Here is a 21429-nt window from a genome sequence, read left to right on the forward strand (position 1 = left end):
TGGGAGCCATGGAGGGTTCTGAGGAGAGGAGCAATCTGCCTCGACCCGGGTATTCACGGGCTCCCTCTGGCTGCAGCGGGGAGGACAGATGTCTTACCCTGCCCCCCCGCCCCCCCCCCCCCCACAGCAAACTTTCCAGGGCCCAGGTGGTGGGCACGAACCTTGGCTAGAGGCAGCCCCAGACCCGAGCCTCTCTAGCCTGATTCAGGTTCTGCTGCAGAACGCACGGCCCTCGACCAAGCATCTACTTGGCTGATTCAACCCCTCTCTTCCTGGAAACCACGTTTCACTAATGGAAATACAAGAACAAGGGCATCTGGGCATAACGGCTTTATTTTCTCTTGTGGATAAAAGTGCTCATCTTGCCGAGTGGACATCAAGGAATTGCTTACACAGGAGAACCACATCCAGTAAAACAAATGACCGAGCCGAGAGCTCCCTCCGTAGTGTTCCGGGACGGAGGCGAGAAGCCGGTTCGTGGCCTCTCCCGACTCCACTCTCCCCGGAGAAGCGGCTTTCCCGCGGCTTTTGGCTTCGTTTTGGTTTGTAAAACTCAACAAATCTCCATCCCCCTGCCCGTGATCTTCGAGGACATTGGTTGCGGTTCCCCAGAGACCATCGTGAGTTAAGCCTCCCACCTAAAATTATAAAATAACCACTTGCATTATTTTTAGAAGAAACAAGCCAAAAAAGAAAAAAAAAAAAATCCCTCTCCTACATAAACCTAGTCTTGAGAAAACCCAGAGGCAGCTCGCTGTCTCAGGGCTACTCAAAGCTGAACTGTTCAAAAATCTTGTGTAAACACAAGGCTTAGCCCACATCAGGTACAAGACACAGGTTGGTCCGTCCCTTTAGATAATAGCAGCCTGGTCCACTGTTTTGTTTTTTTTTGTTGTTGTTTTCTGGCAGCAGCCTGAGAAAATGGGCTGGCCGACACACTCTTGATAGACCATGATGCATCTTAACAGGCTTTTTCCTAGCTGCCTTCATTTCTCTTTTACGCTAGAGCAACTAACATTTTTGACTCCTGCCCCGAACGTTCCCCAAACTCGCTGTGCGTGTTTCCAGAAACTTGTACGTCTCACCCCTGTTGTCTGATGTGTTGGCTTACAAAGCTACCCTCGCTTTGAAAGCTCTAAGGGCAGCCCTCGGCAACGGGACGAACGGGGCCCTCTAGAAAGAAATTCAATCCACAGCTTCTATAAAGGGAAGAGCTAAGTCGAACTTCCAGCAGGAGGAGGCTGAGATCTTTAAGGCTCCAGGAAGTCATTTTGGTGTCAGGGGCTGGGAGTGGAATACGAACCATCTGTTCAGGCCATCCTCACAGGGCCTGTCAAGTTATGGGAGGTTAGTTGGTGTGCCGGGGCCCAAAGAGGTGCCATGCCACCCGAGTTCGGACTTCGGGGGGGGGGGTAGGAGGGACACTGAGTTGGGGTGGGGGATGGAGGTCAAGATGTAGATCCTCCAACTGCACATAACCTCCCAGCAGGAGCCTCCCTGCCGGCTGGGGACCCCAGTCAACCGGGGAGACTGATTTCCAGCCCACCCCCATCAGCCTGCCCCTCCCGAGCTGTATCTGCGAATCCCATGTGGCAATAACCATTGCACAACGCTGCCTTCTTGCCTCTTCTGCCCAACCCCAAAGCCTCCCTTAGAGGGACGCCTCCATTTGTAGGAAGCGTCACATCACTGGGCCCCACCACTGATGTGACTCAGGAAATGGACTCTGGGTCCTCAAGGGTCCTTGATGGGGAAGAGCCCAAGTCCTTCCGTCGGCAAGCCGCCAGCAAGAGCAGGCTATAGGAACATTGCTCAATTTCCTTTTCTAGCAGGATGTAGGATGTGGAAAGACCTTGCTTAAAACATCGCCGGCCAAACGGGGTCTGGGAGAGGCAGGTATGGGCAGGAGGGCCGGGGCTCCCGGCTCTGAGGCTAACTCCTGGCAAAAAGTCGCAGGCAGGAACACCCAGGGTTGGGCCATTCTCTGCCCAGCCTGATGCGGCCCATAGTTCTAGAATTCAATCCAGGGATCAGAGATCTAGCGAATAGAGTAAAACGGTGGCAGGGTTGTGGGTGATGTGGAATACTGGGGAAGCTCAGAAGGCACTTCTGGGGTCCCTGAAGCCGGCGGGGGGGCGGGGGGGGGTGCTGGGGGGTGGGGCTCTGACTTCCTGTCTCTTTACAATGGGAAAACCTGCTTTAATACTGTGTTCACAGGCAGCCGATCTGCAGGCCAGAAGGGAAGGGTCTGTGCGGGCCAGAATCACCTCCCCGCCTTGGAAGCTTGAGGTGTGAGGAGGTTCACGGGCAGGCTTGGGACCACCCCGGGGGACCCTGAGAAAGGAGTCGCCTTCCACATCTCCGAGGGTGAACTCTGAGAACTCACACCGCAGGAGGAAGAAGACGAACGAACCAGCTTGTGAATTCCAGGCAATGCCCAACCCAGAATGGACGAGAACAACAGTTCTAACCCAGAAGGCACTGTGGATGCCCCTCCTCCAGACGGGGTGGGACAGGCCGCCCTTGCTCCCTCCATTAAAATGGCTGAAAAGCAGCAAGCTCGCGCACGTCAACATCCCCGGACCCCGCCTGCCGTGCAGAGTCCCCAGGGTCTGGAGCTTATGATAAGGCTGCTTTGGGCAAGTTGGCGGCCATGGCGAGAAGACGAGCCATGCGGGAGTCGGGGCGGCTGACAGCTGGGGGGAGGGGAGGGGGTGCCCTGAGCTTAGAAACAGCCCTTGTGGCTCATGCCTCAGTCACAGTCCCTGCCGAGGCAGGAAGGGGCGGACAGGGGTTGGGGATCATCTCTAGCAGCTGCAGCCGCTGGGCTCGGGGGGTGGGGTGTCCCCCAAGGCCGGGCCTTTCCCGTTGCTGCCCGGGCTGGAGCTGGGTTCTAGGGACTCATTCATCTTCTCACAGATGACGTCCACCAGGCGCTCGAAGACCTGCTTCACGTTGATGTTCTCTTTGGCACTGGCCTCAAAGAACTCGAAACCTGGACGGACACAGGGTGGGAACACCAGTAAGCTCAGGCTGTGGCATCACCCAGGCACGGCTTCCGAGCCCAGGTCCGCCCTTCGTGCAGCCGTGGGACCTTGGCTGAGCGCCTCGATCTCTCGAAGCCTCCGTTTGCTCATCGGTAGGATGGGAACGACGCCGATGCTGATAAGACCTGTGGCGGCAGCCCCCTGTGGGGACTATTCTAAGAATCTCCTTGTCACAAAGCAGTGGCCGCAGGTGACGTTCTGGTGCCCAGCAGGCACGCAAGGAACGGCAGGTTTCCCGGGGTCTGTGGGGTGTATGCGATGCATACCGTTCTTGACCCACAGAACGGGCTAAAGATGGTAATAAGGATAATACTAAATAACAATAATAATAATAATAATAATAATAATAAGCAGTGCTGACATTATCCTTACTATGGCAAGCGCTTTTCTCAGCATTTTCTGCAAACTGACTCATTTCATGATGCTCTGAGGTTCATGCTATTAGAGTCTATTTTACAAATGAGGAAACCAAGGCACAGAGAGGAAAAGCCACTCATCCGAAGGTATCACACGGCAGAGCTGGGATTCACACCCAGGCCGCCTGGCTTAAGTGACGATAGTTAATAAACATGAAATACATATTTTAGATCTAAATAAATAAATGATGACAAATATCCCTACGGTCCCACCTTGGGCCTCAGGAGGGAAGACACGCTGGTTGAGTCCTTCCGGGGAGGAGGACACGAGGGTCCTTGATATATATATTTTTTAACATTTATTCATTTTAGAGGAATGGAGAGACCGAGCATGAGTGGGCGAGGGGCAGAGAGAGAGGGAGACACAGAGTCCGATGCGGGGCTTGAATCCATGAACCGTGAGATCATGACCTGAGCCAAAGTCAGATGCTTAAGCGACTGAGCCACCCAGGCCCCCCAGGATTTTTTTTTTAGGATTTTATTTTTATTTTATTTATTTTTTTTTTCTTTCTCTTTTTTTTTTTTTTTTTTTTTAAATTTTTTCCCAACGTTTTTTATTTATTTTTGGGACAGAGAGAGACAGAGCATGAACGGGGGAGGGGCAGAGAGAGAGGGAGACACAGAATCGGAAACAGGCTCCAGGCTCCGAGCCATCAGCCCAGAGCCTGACGCGGGGCTCGAACTCACGGACCGCGAGATCGTGACCTGGCTGAAGTCGGACGCTTAACCGACTGCGCCACCCAGGCGCCCCTAGGATTTTATTTTTAAAGTAATCTCGACACCTAATGTGGGTTCAAACTTACAAGTCTAAGATCAAGAGTCGCATGCTCTACCAACTGAGCCAGCCAAGTGTCCCTGAATATATTCTTAGCATCAGAGTGACCAGCATACCTGTCTCTCATTTTAAAAAAGCTTGTCCTGGGGCACCTGGGTGGCTCAGTCGGTTAAGCATCCGACTTTTGATTTTTGGCTCAGGTCATGATCTCACGGTTCAGGGGTTTGAGCCCCACGTCGGGCTCTGTGCTGACAGTGTGGAGCCTGCTTGGGATCCTCTCTCTCCTTCTCTCTCTGCCCCTCCCCTGTTCCCTCTCTCTTTCTCTCAAAATAAATAAATACACTTGAAAAACAAAAAACAAAACAAAACGAAACTTGTCCTCCCAAACGTGGAAGGTAGTAAATATACTTTGGGGACTTGCCTGTCGTCCCTCGGCTACAAAAAGCGGCTGTCAACCTAAAAATAAGGGCGTACATGTACATGACAAGGCTTCCCGCACCCCGGAAGGCTGGCTCAGGCTCTGCCTAGGGGTCCCCGATATGTCCTCACCCACCACACCTGCCAAGTTGGGCCAGAGATTCAAACATCTACCATAGTATGCACACAGCACCGGGCAAACAGGCCTCTCTCCCAGCACCTGTCATGCCGCACTATAAAAATGTAATTGTAATTAAGTAATTACGTGTGTAATTACCCATTTACTATCCGTCTCCGCCACTGGAAGGCCAGCTCCAAGGTGGCAGGATTTCTGTCTGCCTCGTCGGGTGCCTGGCCCAGAGCAGGTGCTCAGAAACTACTTGCTGAATGAATGAATGAATGAATGGACGAACGAACGAATGACAGAGGCAGGGCATGAACTCAGATCTCTTACGCCAAGCCTCGTGATCATAAGTGTCACTCCACTGTCCTCCTAAGCAAGACTGGCATTTCCTTATCTGCGTGCAGCTCTGTCTCAAACAATCTTAGTTTTTTTTTTCCTTAATACTTTTTTTTTTCTCATTATAAATATTCAGTGGAGAAATCCACTGAAGAAGTTAGAAACTCCTGAAAACTACCAAGACAGAAAAGCTACCTGTGATTTTATCATTGAGAAACAATTACTATTGGTCTCTTGATATTTAGCTTTCCGCTATATATTTTTTTAACATAAATACACAATCATTGGGGTTGGGTCTGCAGGGGGTATGTGTGCGTGTGTGTGCATGCTTGCGCGTGTAGTTTTTTTATTCTTTTAAGTTTCGAGAGAGAGAGTGCAAGCAGGAGAGGGGCAGGGAGAAGAGAGAGGGAGAGAATCCCAAGCAGGGTCCGCGTTGTCAGCACAGAGCCCGACGCAGGGCTTGAACTCACGAACCGTGAGATTATGACCTGAACCGCAATCAAGAGTCGGACGCTTAACCGCTGAGCCATCCAGGTACCCCGTGTGTGTATTCTTTTCCCTACAAAACTGGGGTCAAATTCTGCCTTCTGCTCTGTATGTCAATATTTTAAACTTAATGCCAGATCAGACACCCCCCCCCCCCACCACTAGATGTTCTCTGCAAGGTGTGGGCAACATCCCCAAGTGTTCCAGCCCATGGCTGGGTCATAGCTGATTTTTCCCGGTTCCGGGCAAATTGGGGATCTAGTCCCCGGCAGCAAAAGCTGACTCCCCAGCATACCTGCAATTGAGAGCCAAAGCCAGAGCTCCCAGAAAACACAGGGAACAAAGGAGCAGGTTAAATGATACCGCGAGGGAGCAAAGAGGCAAATCTCAAATGGGAAATATTCCATAGAACAAAGACCCAGTTTGTCCAACAAACAGATGGTAAGAAGAAAAAAAAAGAGAGAGAGAGGGGCGCCCAGGTGGCTCAGTCGGTTAAGCGTCTGACTTCGGCTCAGGTCATGATCTCATGGTTTGTGGGTTCGAGCCCCACATCGGGCTCTGTGCTGACAGCTCAGAGTCTGGAGCCTGCTTCGGATTCTGTCTCTCTGCCCCTACCCCGCTTGTGCTCGGTTTCTCTGTGTCTCTCAAAAATAAATAAACATTAAAAAAAATTAAAAAATGACAGAGCTATAATTAAAAAGAGAGAGAGATAGAGAGAAAACCATTCTAGTCCAAGGTCTCTGACCTTTCTCTGTAAAGGGCCAGATAGTAACTACTTTAGGATTTGCAGGTTGTTATATGGTGCCTAGAGTTTTTTGTACAAAGAATCAATAATAGTTCACAATCACGCTAGCTGAGATTCCGATACATTCTACGTGCGTGCCTGGCTGTGATATCTGCTTCGTAGGTTGTAACTCATTTAACCCCCGCGACAACTTGACGTGGTGAGGCTGTTATTAAATCAACTTCACACAAGAGGGAGTGCAGGCCCAGGGGGCTGAAGTCACCAACACAAGAGCACAAAGCGATCGAGAAATAATACGAGCTAACGTTCAAACGGGGCCGGTGTTGGCTTATTTCATCTTTCTAACAGCGCTAGGAAGTAGGCAGTTTTCACTCTGTTTCTCAGATGGAGAAATGGAAGCACAGAGAGGGGAGGCGATGTGTCCAAGGTCACACCGCTAGTGGGTTGCGTAATGGGATTCTAGCTCCTGAGTCTGGGTCCTTAACCCACCTTCCCCTACAGTGGTCACACCGTCTCCTGAAACGGGAGTCCTAGGCAGGGCTTAGAATACTAGAATACTCCAGGCCAGATTCCCTTTGAGCTTAAATTTCCATTTACCCGATTCAAAAAGGTAGGCTGAAAAAGCCCTCCTTCCATCCTAGTACCCTGGCCCCCAGTTCTCGGACACACACAGATCACTGCTGTGACTAGATCCTTATCCTCCTGGAGTTTCTTCAGGCAAACATAAATATATATTCTTATTCTTACCCTTTTTATACACTAATGCAGGGGTCAGAAAACTTTAAGTCACAGGCAAGATCTGGCCCATTGCCTATTTTTATAAACAAAGTTTCGATGACAGTCAGACTCACTCATTCAGTTATTTTCTGTGGTAGCTTTCAAACAGAGCTGAGGGGCGACAGAGACCCTAAGGCTGAAAATATTTCCTATCTGGCCCTTTAAGAAAAGATTGGCTGATGGGGCACCTGGGTGGCTCAGGCGGTGGGTGTCCAAGTCTAGATTTCGGCTCAGGTCATGATCTCTCAGGGTTGTGAGTCTAAGCCCTGTGCTGGGCTCCACACTGGGCTTGAAGCCTACATAAGGGGCGCCTGGGTGGCTCAGTCAGTTAAAGCATCAGACTCCGGCTCAGGTCACGATCTCATAGTTCGTGAGTTAGAGCCCCGGGTCGGGCTCTATGCTGACCGCTCAGAGTCTGGAGCCTGCTTGGGATTTTGTGTCTCCCTATCTCTCTCCCTCTCTCTCTGCCCCTCCCCTGCTCACGCTCTGTCTCCCTCTCTCTCTCAGAAATAAATAAAACATTAAAAAATTAAAAACAGGGACACCTGGGTGGTTCAGTCAGTTAAGCATCTGACTTCAGCTCTGGTCATGATCTCGCGGTTCGGGAGTTCAAGCCCCGTGACGGGCTCTGAGCTGACAGCTTGGAGCCTGGAGCCTGCTTCGAATTCTGTGTCTCCCTCTCTCTCTGCCCCTCCCCTGCTCACACTCTGTCTCTCTCTCCCTCTCTCTTTCAAGAATAAATAAACATTAAATAAAACGTAAAAAATAGATAAGTAAAGTTAAAAAATGACGACAACAACAACACTTGCTGAGCCGCCGACTAAAGGAAGCAGCCAAGCCCATTTTTCCACAGTAAGCATATAGCCCAGAGATCTTGCCAGAGCAGAGCATAAGGAAAGTGCTCGCCCTTTTTCACAGCTGTGTAGTATTCCACAACGTGACTATACTTTATGTTTGGCTGCTTCCCCCACCGTGAGACATTTAAGAGGTTACCGAGGTTCCCCTCCTGCCAACAGCGCTGTGACTCGATATCCTTGCCACTTCCCACATGCGTGGGATGTTTGTAGGATACATTTCCAGGAGTGTTTTGCGGCAGGGAGGTGGGGAATACCTGTAACTGAATTCTCTGAAATGAAATGCGCATTTAGTTTCATTTAACATATGGCTACTTTTCCTAGCAGATCCTCAAAGGGCAAAGGGTTGCTGACTGTGGTTGGACCTGGAACCCAAGGGCGGGGACTGGGGTTTGGTCTGAGGGGTCCGGGGCCTGGGGCCCAGGCTGGGCACTAACCAAGGTCATCAGCGAGCCTCCGGCCGTCCTCAGTAGGCACAACACGCTCATCCTCCAGGTCGCACTTGTTCCCCACGAGGATGACCTGCGCGTTGTCCCAGGAGTAGGTCTTGATCTGAGTGGCCCTGTGGAGTGCGAGGGCCATTAGGCTAGAGATTGAGGGTCAGGGGGAGAGGGCGAAGGTCAGGGTGTCGGTGGTCAGCAAGCACTCACCAGTCCTGCACAGCGGTGAAGGACTCCTGGTTGGCAACATCATACATGAGCAGGAAGCCCATGGCGCCGCGGTAGTAGGCCGTGGTGATCGTGCGGTAGCGCTCCTGGCCCGCCGTGTCCTAGGACCACAGCAGGGTCAGGCGGCTAGGTGCTACTCTGCTCCCCACCCCACCCCCGCAGGGTCCCAAGCGGGGCACCGCCCCGTGCTCATAGCCCCGGTCTGCCAGAAGACGTGGCCCTGCCCCTGAGGAATTGCCAGTCTGAGACGTCAGTGCCTCCCACAGACTCGTAAGCTCCCTCGACCTCGTCTCCAAGACCAACGTGGCGACCAGGGTCAGAGAGCGCCATCTTGACACAGACACCCCGGGGCTCAATACCATGACAATCATCACCAGCAGCCTCGCTGGGAGGGAGAGCATCTCCGAAGAGTGCAGAGGCTCAGCGGGGGGACCCTGGGTGTGCCCCTGCGATGGTACCCAAACCTCTGCCCCGCTGGTCACCAGGACATCTAACCTGCCTTGGATTGGCACTGTCTGCCCCCCAGACCCCACAGGGCAGGGCCTACCCCCCTCATCTTGATGAATTCATCTGTGGGAGGCCGGACCCCGGTGCCAGGCTGAGACCGGGTCGAGCAACGGCTCCCTGTTGACTCAGTCTGGCACCGGGGTCCGGCCTCCCACATTCATCTCAAAGATACTATCCCCCTCCTCTTCACCTCTACCCCAAGCCCCCTCCCCAACCCTGGACCCCTCCCCATAGCCCCACACCCTATCATGGACGTCCTCGGAGGAACCCCAGGCCCTCCCGGCCCGCAGACAGACTCCTGTCCTTCGCCACAGACCCACAGCAGCCGCCCGGCCCACCCAGATCTGCAGCTTGATCCTCTTGTCATGGCGATAGACCGTCTTGACCTTGAAGTCGATGCCCACGGTGCTGACGAAGGCAGGTGTGAAGGAGTCGTCCGCGTAGCGGAACAGGAAGGACGTCTTGCCCACGCTGCTGTTGCCGATAAGTAGCAGCTTAAACATGTAGTCGAAGTTCTGGTCTGCTGCATCCCGTGGGCCTGTGGGGGGGTCTCCGGCCGATGCCATCTTGGCAGAGAGCCTGCTGGGGGCGGAAGGGCTGTCGCCCTGCAGAACAATAAAACACCAGGAATGGCTGCGGTGTATACACCAGACCTGGATTCAAATCCTCCCTCTGCCACTTGGAGGCTAAGCGGCCTCCGACGCATCACTTGCTGTCCGTGGGCCTCAGTGTCCTCGTCTGGAAAATGGGGACGTTTATCAAGTGCAAGGGCCCAGGTTGTAGGGGGCACATGGAGTGCCTCCTGTGGCCACTGAGGAACCAGACCCTGCAGAAGGCGCAGGTGTGGACTTTGCCCCACAGTGAGCAGCTGGCTGGGCCCAGGTGTGAGATGGGGGGGGGAGGGGGGGGCTGCCAGCTGGTGGATAGAGCCCCCCCCCCCCCCCCCCCGCCCCGCTCCCGGGCCTGGGTGTTGACTTTGGCAGGGACACCTGCCGTGACACCCCCCTCCAAAGCTGGGTTTAACCCCCTCCCTGACCTCCACGGGGAGGGGGGATTTCAGCAGACACAGTCCAGGCTTAAAGCCCAGATCTACCCCCAAATGGGTACTGCCACCTTCTGTTTGTCAAAGGGGTGGGCCCGTCTCCCTCGGGGCAGGGCTGACTCACCCGGGCCCCAGCCCCAGCCTGCAGAGGCTGCAGTGACAGTCCCCAACTCCAAGGAAGCCACACAATAAGAACCCTACCACCACCCCTCCACCCCTGATCCTGCCTTTCCTGGCAATCTGTCCCCACAGCTGGGCTGCTTCAGCTGCGTCAGGGACCCTCCCTCAGCCCTCACTGCCTCCCTAGGCCTCAGTTTCCCCAGCTGTCTATGGCTACTCCCTGAGCTACACAAGGAGGCGATCCAGGAGGCCTGGTTGAAAGGAAGGCACCCGGGCGGAGGAACCCTTAGCAAAGCTATTTCTCAACTGCCTGTGGGGCTTTTTTCCATTTTAAAAGAGGACCGAACCTGTGCGCTTTCCTGCCCAGCCCTCGGGGCCCCACCCGGTGTTCCGGGAGAACGAGTTCGAGGAGGGGAAGACAAGTGGCAGGAAACCTTTCCCCATGCTGGGCAGGGCCGCCAGGCTGGGGCCCTTACCCCACCCCCCAGCCCCAGCCCACCTGTCAGCCTGTGCCACCTCTTCCTGACCATCCGCCCACCCTCGCTCACGCCTGGCACTAGATGGGGGTCCCCGGAGGGCCCGGCCTTGTCCCTCTGCTGGATTCGGGGCGCCCCCGCCGGTGCAGGGGGGCTCAGGAGCTTCCTCCCATCACCATATGGTCCCATCTCCGGTTCCCAGCTGGACTCTCCGCCCCGCCCGCGCCCCACTAGCGCTCCCCGGGGAGCCCAGCTGGGTGGGGGCGAGGGAAGAGGCGTTCCCCCTCCGTTCGCCTTTGTTCCCGGGGCCCCGGGCCCTCCCTCTAACCCCCGGCCCCCCAGACCTGCTGGGAAGCGGATGTACGGGGCAGGCTACGCTCCCTCCGAAGGGGTCACCTCGCGTGGCGGAGGCGCTACCCGCGGGCGTTCGTCCTCCGAACTCGCTGCGGCCCGGCCCCCGCCCCGACGCCGACCCCTCAAGCCGCCGCCGCTGCCACCGCCGCTGCCCGCAGCCACCCGGATCCCGCGCCGGCTCCGCCCAGGCGGGGGAGGAGGGGCCGCTCCCCGGAGAGGGCGGGGCGGGGCCGAGTCCGGGGCGGGGCTTGTAAAAGCCGGGGCCGTGAGGCGGCGGGGAGGGGGTAGCAGAGGCTGGAAGCGGCCCTAGGCTTGGAGCAGTCTAGAGCCCTCCCGTCACCAATAAACTTCTCGTTTTTCCTGACTATATGTAGAGCGCCTACTACGTGCACAGAAGGGAAGAGCGTGGATTCTGGAGTCGGGTTCGAATCCCCGCTCCATCAATGTCTAGTTCTGTTCCACTTTGGACGTGTTCCTTAACCCCGCGGGCCTGGTTCCCCAACCGTCCAGGGGTCCATAACAAGAGTCCCTACCGCACAGCGCTGCGTGAAGGCTCTGATCGGAGACAGTGTTTGTAAAGTGCAAAGCCTGACCCTAAAGCCGGCTAGTCCCTGCGAAATACACTTCCGGGCCCTTAGAATTAAAACCTTTTACAGATAAGGAAATGGAGGTTCAGAGCCCGGCAGTCCCTTGCGGGACACACTTGGCATCCAGGCCCAGCCGAGGCCCCAGAGTTTTTCTTCAAGCCATGAGAGGATCTGCAGGCTTTGCTGGGATCCATACCCCAGTAACTGCACCTGAAGCCACTTCTCCGGGTCCCCTGTTGCTTCCAGGAACAGTAGTAGCTCCCTCTCAGGGCTATCACGAGTGGGTCGGGCATGCACGATTCAGGAAGGGCCTCGTGGGATCAGTGACAAGCAGTCCCCAAATCTCCATGGCACTCAACATCCAAAGCGTGCTTCTCACTCACCCTGGTCATTGTGGTGAAGGGGAAAATGTGGCTAACCGTGCACGGGCTCCCACGCCCGTGACTCTTCACATTTCCGTGGCTTTGGCAAGTCCTGTGGCCGTCCCGATGTCAGGGGGGGGGGGGGGGCGGGGTGGGAAATATGATTGTTCCCTAGGGATCAGAACCAGCCATTGTTACAATAAGACACGGTTTGTGCAACGGTCAGCGCCTTGTCCGGCACACGGAGGAGCCCAGTCAATGGGCCCTGTTATGGGAAGAGCTTGGGGGCTGTGATGGTAACATCCCGAATCATCAGGCCACGTGAAGGAGGCAGCGAGGCTCTACCCTGGCCCCCCCCTCTGCCAGCTTTCCGGTTGGGAGAAAAATGACAGCAGCCGTTTCCAAAGAAGTGTTTATTGACACCGGGGCCCTGAGCAGGGCCAGAGAGGCAGCGGGTGCTACAGGCGACTGAGGCCCAGGGCGAGGCCCGCCAGACACAGCCCGTTGCTCAGGACGCAGCCCAGGTTGCACATGGAGGACAGGCCGTGGTAGCGGAAAAAGATCTGGCGGAGGACACCGTACTTGGGGTCCTGTCCCCGCAGCTGGCGGTAGGGGTCGGGGCCCTGGTGGCTGCCGGGCACCTCCCCGCCCAGGCCCCGCTCCTTCTCCACCGCGTGCAGGGCCCACATGGCGGCCGTGGTGCGGGGCTCTAGCCAGCGGGCGTTGACGGTGGACAGCGTGAGGCTCAGGAACAGCAGGAAGAGCTGGCGGGGTGGTGGAAGGGCAAGGTGAGTCATGTGCAGGAGGCAGGAGGGGTCCCCCTGCGTCCTTAGAAGCCCAGAGCGGGGTGGGAGACAGTATTAGGTCAAAGCGAAGGCCTCCCTCTCCTTCCCCGAACCCAGTCTAGAGGCCCCAAACAGAGCTCTGGCTCTCAAACCCTTGAGGCCAGCAGCTCCTAAGGAAAGGCTCTATCACTGTCTCCTCTGTTCCCCCCAACACCTTCTGAGCCTCTCCTCCTCTGATACCCAGACTGGAAGTTTCCACAACACAGTCTTGTCTCCTCCCTTCCTGTTCCCCCAAACTGGGGGCATCTCAGGGCAGAACCTCTCTTTCCCAAACAGAGACAGAACACCATAACCCTCCCCCCCCCAAAGAGAGACTAAGACGGGGTCCATCTCCTCTGTGAACCCCGCCCAGACTCCAGAAGCCGAGACTGGGCCCACAGGGAGTGAAGCGAAAGTCCTGTAAGTTCTAGTCACAGATAGTCCTGCCCTGTCTCAGTGGGATTATTCTGGAAACCTTTGTCAGGCCTCACCTGCCTACAGCTGCGGAACATAATGGGGGGCAGGGGGAGGGCAGGATAGAGAAATATGAGATGCAGAGACGGTTCCCTGCCTGGTGGCTGGGAAAAAGTGTGGATGGGAGTGGGGAACTGTAAATTCCCAGTCGGGCTGGTTTTTAAACAATGAGCTGGGGTCACTGCCCCAACCCAGCTGAGTCACCACAACTTGGCCACAGGCCTAGCCAGGGAAAAGAGAGGGAGCAGCAGCCAGCAGAGAGACGCTGGGGGATAGACGGGGCTACTAGTGATGGTTGTGCAGGCTGTGCACTGCTCAAGGGTGTCCAGAGCCCAGCTTTGTACCCACCAGGAAGGTGCAGATGCTTGTTTTTTTGTTTTTGTTTTTGTTTTTAGTTCTCACAAAGGTATAGCCATAGGTGCTCAGTGGGGTCTTGGGAACGAGTCTCCAGAGGGCAGTGGAGCCCAAGCCCGCATACCTGGCTGGCTTCCCAGAATGTGAGGTGAGCCCAGGCATGTTGTGGAGCCAAGATGCAGAGGTTGATGAAGGCACAGCCCATGGAGATGTGAAAGTAGAAAGGGAAGAGTTTGCTCTGCACGAGGCCGAAGGTATGTCGGGGCAGGCTCCGGAAAAGCAGGAAGCCTGTGGGGTACAAGGGACCACACTCCTGTTAGGACGGTTCCAGGTCCCCCCCCCCCAATTCCTGTCTCCACCCCGGGCACCCATGATGTCCAGGTGGAGGGTGCCTACCTGCGACGAAGGTCACCCACATTTGCATGCCCCAGGCCCCTGACAAGACCAGTAGATGGACCATCTTAATCAGGCTTCCTGGATTCCCATTTTCCTCCATCCTGCAGGCCTGGGAAAGAGGCACCGGGTGGCTCAGAATTTTACCTTTGCCCCATGGCCTTCAGCCTGTGAGCCTGCTCAAGGCCAGGGTCACCGCCAACCCAGCAGAGATCAAGGGATACCAGCCCGGGGAATGGGAGTGGGGAGGACCCAGAACAGTCCTGTGACAACCTCCAACCCCATCTCTCCAAATGTCAGCCTTCAAGATCTCAGGCTCTCTGGACCCCAGCATCCACGCCGCCTCCGAAAGCTGAAAATTTCAGTTAGGCCCAGGAGTACAAATTCACAGCCCTGGGTATTCAGAGGTCTTCCTAGTGATTCCCCCCAATCAGCTCAGGGACCTAATTGTGACAGTAAAGACCCCTGTTCTCATCTCAGGATCCCGGATATCACTACGAAGATCCCCATAGCACCCCCGGAGATCCCGTCGAATCCTGGGAAACCTCAAATCTCATCCCGAGGACACCGACCCTACCACTGCACCCAGACCTCAACCCGCAGCACCCAGGAGTCCGAGAACAGAGGCACCCAGGCCGTATCTCGTAGGGCAGGTGGCCTGGGCTTGCTACCTCACTCCCGCGCTCCTAGGTGGCCCGCAGACCTCGTCAGCCACCTCTCAAGAATTCATCCCGCCTCCCAGCGAAGTCCGAAGCCAATTGGATCTTAGATCTGCCGCCCCCCGCACCACCCTCTTGGATATTGACTAATCGATTAGCGGAAACCAGCCTGGAATCCCGCCCCGTCGACTAGATTTTATCCAATTACACCGCGGCTCCTAAGATCGGCGGAAGCAGGAAGGCGCCAATGAGGCCTTTGGCTGCATCGGAGGGGGCGGAGCTAAAATGTCAGCCACACCCCTCTCTGTGACTCTACCTTTAGGCTTTGCGCGTTTTAATGCGATGGTGTCCCCACGGGATCAAATTTCAGCGTCACAGCTGGGGACTGGCTTTGCGGTCCCTGAGGGGAGAGCATGAGCAGGTGGTATGTGGTAGGTGGGGGTGGAAGGGGGTAGGGAGCCAGGAGGGCGCAGGATTCTCGGTCCGGAGGGCGGGGCTCAGGCTAATGACCCCGCCCCCTTCCCCCAAGAATTCTCCCGGAGACAGCAGGAGAAACAGATGATGTGGGAGGGGTAGGAGGAAGGTTATGGGGAAGGGAGGGGGGCTCGACTGGGGACCTGCCCGCAGTTGGGGCTCAGAAATGCATCTTTCCTTTTTCCCTTCAAGCCTCCCAGGGCTCCTATGGTTTCCCAGGTTCTCAGCGTGACGTGGGAGGACAGTTGCCCACTACTGTATGTCAGGCACTGGCATAGATTAATTTACTTAATCACAATAACCCAGCAAGGTGGATAGTATGACATCCCATTTTTATAGCTGGGGACGCCGAGGCATGGAGAGAGGTTCAATAACTCTCCAACATCACACAGCCAGGAAGGGGCAGAGCTAGGATTCGAACCCAGGCCACCCAGCTGGAGAGTCTCCTCGCTTAATCATCATGCTCTGCTGCCTCTGGAAGTGCGGCCCTCCCGAGACAGTGATTCTTGAAGGGGTAGCCTAGAACATTTCGGGCAGAAGAAAAGCTCCTATATCACAAAATGGGTATAAAGACCCAGTGAGTGCTTATGGTGGTGCCCAGCACTCAGTGCGGTGCTCAGAAAATATGAGCTTAAAAAAAAAAAAAAAAAGACTAAGGAAGATTTTACAAAGCAAATGCTGAGTAGAGTTGTGAAGGGCATAGAGGAGTCTTTTAGGAGGACTGGGCCAGAGGAAGGGCACCAGCCAGCCCAGCAAGGGCAGAAGGAAAAGCCCTAGAGTGTGGGCTTTTTGGCTGAATGTGACTCAGGACAGAATGCCTTTCACCTGTGAGTTTTTCCAGGCAGATCTGCCCCAGGTCTCCATCTGTACCAGCCCTGACAACACTGGAATGTTGAACAGGGGGCATGAATGTGAGACCGAGAGTTGTGTTTTTAAACTGCCCTGCTTGGCTTTCAGCGCCTTGCTTGAGCTGCCCTGCTAACCTCCCGCTTCCTCTTGGACCCTACCTTAGCCATCCTGAATTTACCAGCACAGAGCACGCGATTCCACACCTCCATGCTTTTGGAACACGCTCTTCCCTGCCGGGAATGCCCTTCCTTTAGTGCCCAATGCCAAGATCCTTTTTTGCTTTTAGGCTCTTCCGAGGCCTCACTTTCTCCTGTGGGGGGGTCTTCTGGATCCTTCTCACTACCCAGCCAATGCCTGGGGCTGGGATCATCTTTCATCCAGCTTCTGCTCCTGCCATAACTGGGAGGCCTTGGGTTCAGGGCTGAGGCCTCTCTGGGATATTAGGGAAGGTCTGGGGGTGTCAGGACATGGGGGCTGGTCTCAGGGCAGCTCCCTGTCCCCCCCTTGTTGAAGCGACCCTCTCCTGGCTGGCCTACCCCAGGACCCTGACTACTCTCTGCCCTGCTCCTCATCTCCCCTGCCCTCCAACGTGTGTGTGCCTGCTAACAGGAAGTGTGACAAGTACTGGGGTTTGTTGAGGCACTTCCCTAGGGCTGGGGAGCTGGGAGGGGCTGGAGGGCTCTGGGTTGGCCCCAGAAAGCCCTCAGCCCCTCATTCTCCCACCCCCACCCTCTGTTCAGACTCTTCCTCAGACAAGACCTTGGACTATACAATTCACTGGTCCAGGACCCCAGAGCCAGAGATCTTGGGGCCAGCTGCTTCTGAGAACACAGTGCGGAGTATAGACTGGAGGCCTGGGAGGGACTCAGGGCCTCAGTTGTGTGGGTCTCCTCTCATCCAGACCCCAGACTCACAGGAGCAGTGTAATGACCAGGACCTGAAGAGGCATCACAGCGTCGCTAAGGTCACCCCCACCCGGGGAAACCCCTCCTGGCCACACCACAGTCTACTGCTCCGGGACTTAGGGAGGGAGCCATGGGGGAGGGGGAGGGGTCCTCCTCAAGATGTGTGTCTTCAGCACCCAGAACAGCACCCGGTGCTCAGCCGGCCCACACTAAAAATGTCTTTTTTTTTTTTTAATGTTTATTTATTTCTGAGACAGAGAAAGACAGAGGATGAGTGGGGGAGGGGCAGAGAGAGCGGGAGACAATCCGAAGCAGGCTCCAGGCTCTGAGCTGTCAGCACAGAGCCCGACACGGGGCTCGAACTCACAGACCGCGAGATCATGACCCGAGCCAAAGTCGGACCCTCAACCGACTGAGCCACCCAGGCGCCCCAAAAAATGTCTTAAATGAGTGGATGAAAGGATGAATGGAAGGGACGCACGATTGTTTCTTTGTGGGGTCTTGTCTGTGATTGTGTCTATGGTGGTGGTTGTGGTCGTGCATCTGAGATGGAGGCGGGTGGATGCCCTGGGTTTTACCACCTGGCGGGCATGGCTGTGTCCGAGCTTGTGTGGCTGTAGCTGTGTTTCAATGATCGTGCGTGGTTGTGCTTCGGGGCTGCTGGAGCTCCCCACAGGCATGGCCTATGTCATTTGCCCCTAAGGAGGAGGGCCGTTGCCTGAGCCCAAGCCAGGGACGGGGCTCTGCAGGCGTGTGCTGTCATACAGGGGCAGCCCCTGGGCGTGCGCAAGTAGGGGACAAGCCACACAAGTATACCTCTGACCGTGTGTGGGCTGGTCGGGGGGTGGGGGTGGGGTGGGTGGTGGTGCGCACAGGTGCATAGAGGCAGCTTTGCCTGCACGCAGGGTCCGGGACACCCAGCACTCAGCAGACCCAATTCACGCCCAGCCCCACACACAATGGGTTGGGGTGAGCAAGGAGAAACACAGAGATGAATTTCTACTGCCCTCATGTCCCTGTTTCCTAGAAGCCCTTGGAGGCCAGCTCTCCCAAAGTCAAAGGTGAGAAACCTCCCTCCCAACACGACCGTGTGTGGAAGATCTGCCAGGTCCTACCTCCACCCTCTGCCCTGGCCTGGGAGGAGCCATGCCATTGCTGGCCACTTATCCCTGCCCCAGCATCAGCTGGAGTTTTGCCCCTGACCTTGTCCCGCACGCCTGCCTCTCTACCTCAGCCTCCACAGACCCTAGCTCTTTACTTTGCCCCTGCCCCTCGCTCTCCCCTGAGTTTCTGCTGACCCCTGACCCCACCTTGCCCCCGCCCCCACCCCTCCTGGCCTTGGCTGACTCTTACCTCTGCTCATAGTTAAGTCCACCATGATGATTCCTGACTCCCAGAAGCACCTGCGATGCGAGCTGGAGTCACTCAAGAGCCAGCTACAGGCCCAGACCAAGGTGTGAGCCACCTCTGCCCCGCCCTCAGCAACCTCTGGCCCTGTTCTCCCGCTCCCTGCCCCTGTCCCCAAGCCCCACCTCTTCCTCGCAGGCTTTCGAGTTCCTAAACCACTCCGTGACCATGTTGGAGAAGGAGAGCTGCCTGCAGCAAATCAAGATCCAACAGCTTGAAGGTGAGGACTGGCCAAGGGTCAAAGTCAGGCTGGGGGCTGGTCCTGTTGAGGTCAGCTGGGTTAGCCCAAGGTGAAAGAAGTTGGGCGAGTCTAGGGTCAGGGTCAGGGTCAGGGTCTGGCCAGGGATAGGGCAAGCTGGGTTCAAAGCTGGGCGCAGGCGTGGATGGGGCTCAGTCAAGATCCCAGTCTCATCTGCAGAGGTGCTGAGCCCCATGAGCCTCCAGGCAGAGAAGGAGCGACACAGGTGGGGCGCGGAGCAGGGACGGCAGGAGCTGTATGGGGCCCTGGCTCAAGGCCTGCAAGGGCTACAGAGGACCCTGCGTGACGGTGAGGAGGTAGAGAGGGCCCGCACCACTCGCTGTCTGCAGCTGCTGGCCCAGGAGATCCGGGACAGGTGGGCATCGTCAGGAGGGCAGGTGGGAGATGGCTGTGGGGGGGAGGCTCAGGGAGAAGGAACCGAAGGTGGGATGAGGCGGGTGGGAGAGACCTGAGTAAGGGGGACTAGGACTCTGGAAGGCTTGGAGAACAGACGAGGGGATGAGGAGGCAGTGAAGCAATGGGGGGGGGGGGGGAGGGGTGTGTGGGAAGCTGGAGGCCAGAAGGCAGGGAAGACAGGAAGCTGGAGATGGGATGGGGAGAGAGAGCAGGGGATCAGGAAACTGGAGGTGACCTGGGAAACCGGAGGGAGGAGAGGCTGAGGGTATGGGAGTAGAGTATGGGAGGCCAGAGGGGCAGAAGGCGGGAGACAGAGGCCAGGCAGCAAGAGGCTGAGGCAACGGGAGGCCGGAGGTCAGGAGGCGAGGACGAGGGGGAAGGATTGGAGGTGGTGGGGGAGTAGCCGTAGGAGGGGCCAAGTGGGCTGGCAGGTTGCGGGAAGGGGCAGACCCTGGGGGGGTGTGGGGGGGTGGTTGACCAGATGGGAACATGGGAGCTGGAGGCTTGAGGAGTCAGGCCGGCAAACGGGAGGGCAGAAGGCCAGGAAATAGGAGGCCGAAGGCTGAGCAGGGACTGTGGGTCTAGGCTGCACTGTCCCCTCAGCAAGAAGTTCCTGTGGGAGGAGCTGGAACTGGTGCGGGAGGAGGTGACCTTCATCTATCAGAAGCTCCGTGAGTGCCCGGAGCCCACAGCCAGGAGGGGGGGTCCTTCTGCAGCTCTGGCCCCCCTGAGTCCCCTCCCCCCCACAGAGGCTCAGGAGGACGAGATCACGGAGAACCTGATGAACATCCAGAAGGTGCAGAAGACACAGGTGAAGTGCCGCAAGGTGAGCGGAGAGGACGGGACCCTGTGGGAGTTGGGGGCAGGGGGAATCTCTGTCGGCCTCCTCCATAGGACTGGGGCTGGAAGGTCTGGGTTCAAATCTCAGCTCTGCCACTTACTGCTCTGTGACTGTGGTCAAACCACTTCATCTCTCTGGGCCTCAGTTTCCCCATCCATATAATGGGCATAACAGTCCATCCCTACCTGAAGGAGTAGCTGCGTGAACCGAATGTTAAACACTTTGAGGGCAGCCTGATGTGTAATACACAGTGAGCGTTTTTCACCATGGTCGTTGCTAGTATTATTGTACTAACTAACATCCCCCGCCCCCCACCCCCACCTCGGCCCCAGGTCCTGACCAAGATGAAGCAGCAGGGGCATGAGACCTCCGACTGGCCGGAGACTGAGGAGATGCCACCAGGAGGCAGTGGCTCCTGGAGGGGTGACCTCCAAAAGGAGCTGAGTGACATATGGTGACGCCCTGCTCCCACCTAACCTCTGACTCCTGACCCTCACCGTCCCCCCTGCCCTCCCACCAGTCACATCAAGCAGCGACCACCAGAACCCGGAACCCACCTGAGTCCAGACGTCCCTCTCCTCCCAGGACTCACCTCTACCCGTGTCCCCACCATGGCCCTCCTGCCCCAGCCCTGAGCAGCCTGGAGTCCGCCAGGGCCCCCACCTCCCCATCTCCCTGCAGGTCCGCCGTGCACTTGCTGCAGAACTCCTTTGATGGCTTCACCATGTCCGCAGGGGGCTCCCCCAGGGACTGGAACCTCAGGGGTGAGGGGGGATGAGATGCCCTCTGGGGTGGGGGGGGGCAGGTGTGGGGGGTTCCTTCTCCAGTTACACACATAGAGGTCACGTTCAGAGGCCGTGTTCAGGGGCCACATCTGTTGGATCTTGTTCTAGGGTCGTATTAAGGATTTCCATCCAGGGGTCACTCAGGGTCGCTGGGATCTTTTTAAAAGATCAGTGGGGTAAAATTCAGGGGTCACTGAGGTCATACTTTGGTATCGCGTTGGCTCACATTCAAGTGGCATAATCAAGGGCCACTGGCCCCTGATCATGATGCCACTCAAGGGTCACATTCAGGGCTCGTGGGTAAAAGGCCAGAATTGCACCTGCCCCTCCTGCAGGCTACAAGGGGCACCGATGCCTGAGCCCTCTGTTCCCCTCCTGGGACTCGGACTCAGACTCAGACCAGAACCCTTCCCAGCCACCGTTCAACAAGAGCCACTCCTTCCCACCTGGTGCGGATCCCCCCTTGCCTCACCCCACCCTTCCCCTCTTGGCCCCCCCTGGAATGGACCCTCCCAGCTCCCAACCGGGGCATCGGCTCCCTGACCTCCAGCCCTGAGGTCCTCTGGGCTAAGCCGGGCCCTGACCCTACTCTCTCTCCACAGCCTGAGCAGCCGGGACTGCTCTCCCTGAAGACCCCTCCAGAGAGAAAATAAACTAGCCAAGACCTTCTTCCACCTGTGGACTTGCTCCTGCTGCTTCCTATGCCTGAGAATGAT

General features: G+C 56.5%; 3 protein-coding genes across 18 annotated transcripts; 1 reads left to right on the forward strand and 2 right to left on the reverse strand.

The window, feature by feature from the left end:
• Positions 1-315: 315 nt before the first annotated feature.
• RAB3D (RAB3D, member RAS oncogene family) lies at positions 316-11330 on the reverse strand. 2 transcript variants are annotated; one of them, XM_060630263.3, is made up of 5 exons: positions 11187-11330; positions 9491-9757; positions 8628-8746; positions 8415-8539; positions 316-2995 (listed from the first exon to the last, which is right to left on the reverse strand). In XM_060630263.3, exons 2-5 carry the CDS (start codon positions 9716-9718, stop codon positions 2808-2810), a joined length of 660 nt encoding a protein of 219 aa, XP_060486246.1. In that variant the 5' UTR covers positions 9719-9757; positions 11187-11330; the 3' UTR covers positions 316-2807. The 2 variants fall into 2 exon arrangements, with proteins under 2 accessions (XP_060486246.1, XP_060486244.1); XM_060630261.3 differs by having other exon boundaries at positions 11135-11330.
• A 1161-nt stretch (positions 11331-12491) lies between these two features.
• Positions 12492-15045, reverse strand: TMEM205 (transmembrane protein 205). Of its 7 annotated transcripts, none has more exons than XM_078443370.2 (4): positions 14967-15045; positions 14142-14250; positions 13870-14033; positions 12492-12857 (listed from the first exon to the last, which is right to left on the reverse strand). In XM_078443370.2, the coding sequence occupies exons 2-4, from the start codon at positions 14239-14241 to the stop codon at positions 12552-12554; spliced, it is 570 nt and encodes a 189-aa protein (XP_078299496.2). In that variant the 5' UTR covers positions 14242-14250; positions 14967-15045; the 3' UTR covers positions 12492-12551. The 7 variants fall into 7 exon arrangements, with proteins under 7 accessions (XP_078299496.2, XP_060486272.3, XP_060486273.3 ...); XM_060630289.3 differs by lacking the exon at positions 14967-15045 and adding an exon at positions 14810-14942; XM_060630290.3 differs by lacking the exon at positions 14967-15045 and adding an exon at positions 14730-14942.
• A 60-nt stretch (positions 15046-15105) lies between these two features.
• Positions 15106-21387, forward strand: CCDC159 (coiled-coil domain containing 159). 9 transcript variants are annotated; one of them, XM_060630279.3, is made up of 13 exons: positions 15106-15221; positions 16634-16749; positions 16861-17084; positions 18053-18086; positions 18391-18479; positions 18571-18652; positions 18839-19046; positions 19673-19758; positions 19837-19913; positions 20261-20382; positions 20610-20692; positions 21049-21162; positions 21316-21387. In XM_060630279.3, the coding sequence occupies exons 1-13, from the start codon at positions 15211-15213 to the stop codon at positions 21318-21320; spliced, it is 1251 nt and encodes a 416-aa protein (XP_060486262.1). In that variant the 5' UTR covers positions 15106-15210; the 3' UTR covers positions 21321-21387. The 9 variants fall into 9 exon arrangements, with proteins under 9 accessions (XP_060486262.1, XP_060486257.1, XP_060486260.1 ...); XM_060630274.3 differs by having other exon boundaries at positions 15109-15221; positions 16662-16749; XM_060630277.3 differs by having other exon boundaries at positions 15109-15221; positions 16662-16749; positions 19691-19758.
• The last annotated feature ends 42 nt before the right edge of the window (positions 21388-21429 follow it).

Source organism: Panthera onca, chromosome A2 (assembly GCF_046562875.1).
Source record: "Panthera onca isolate mPanOnc1 chromosome A2, mPanOnc1 haplotype 2, whole genome shotgun sequence".
NCBI lineage: Eukaryota > Metazoa > Chordata > Mammalia > Carnivora > Felidae > Panthera > Panthera onca.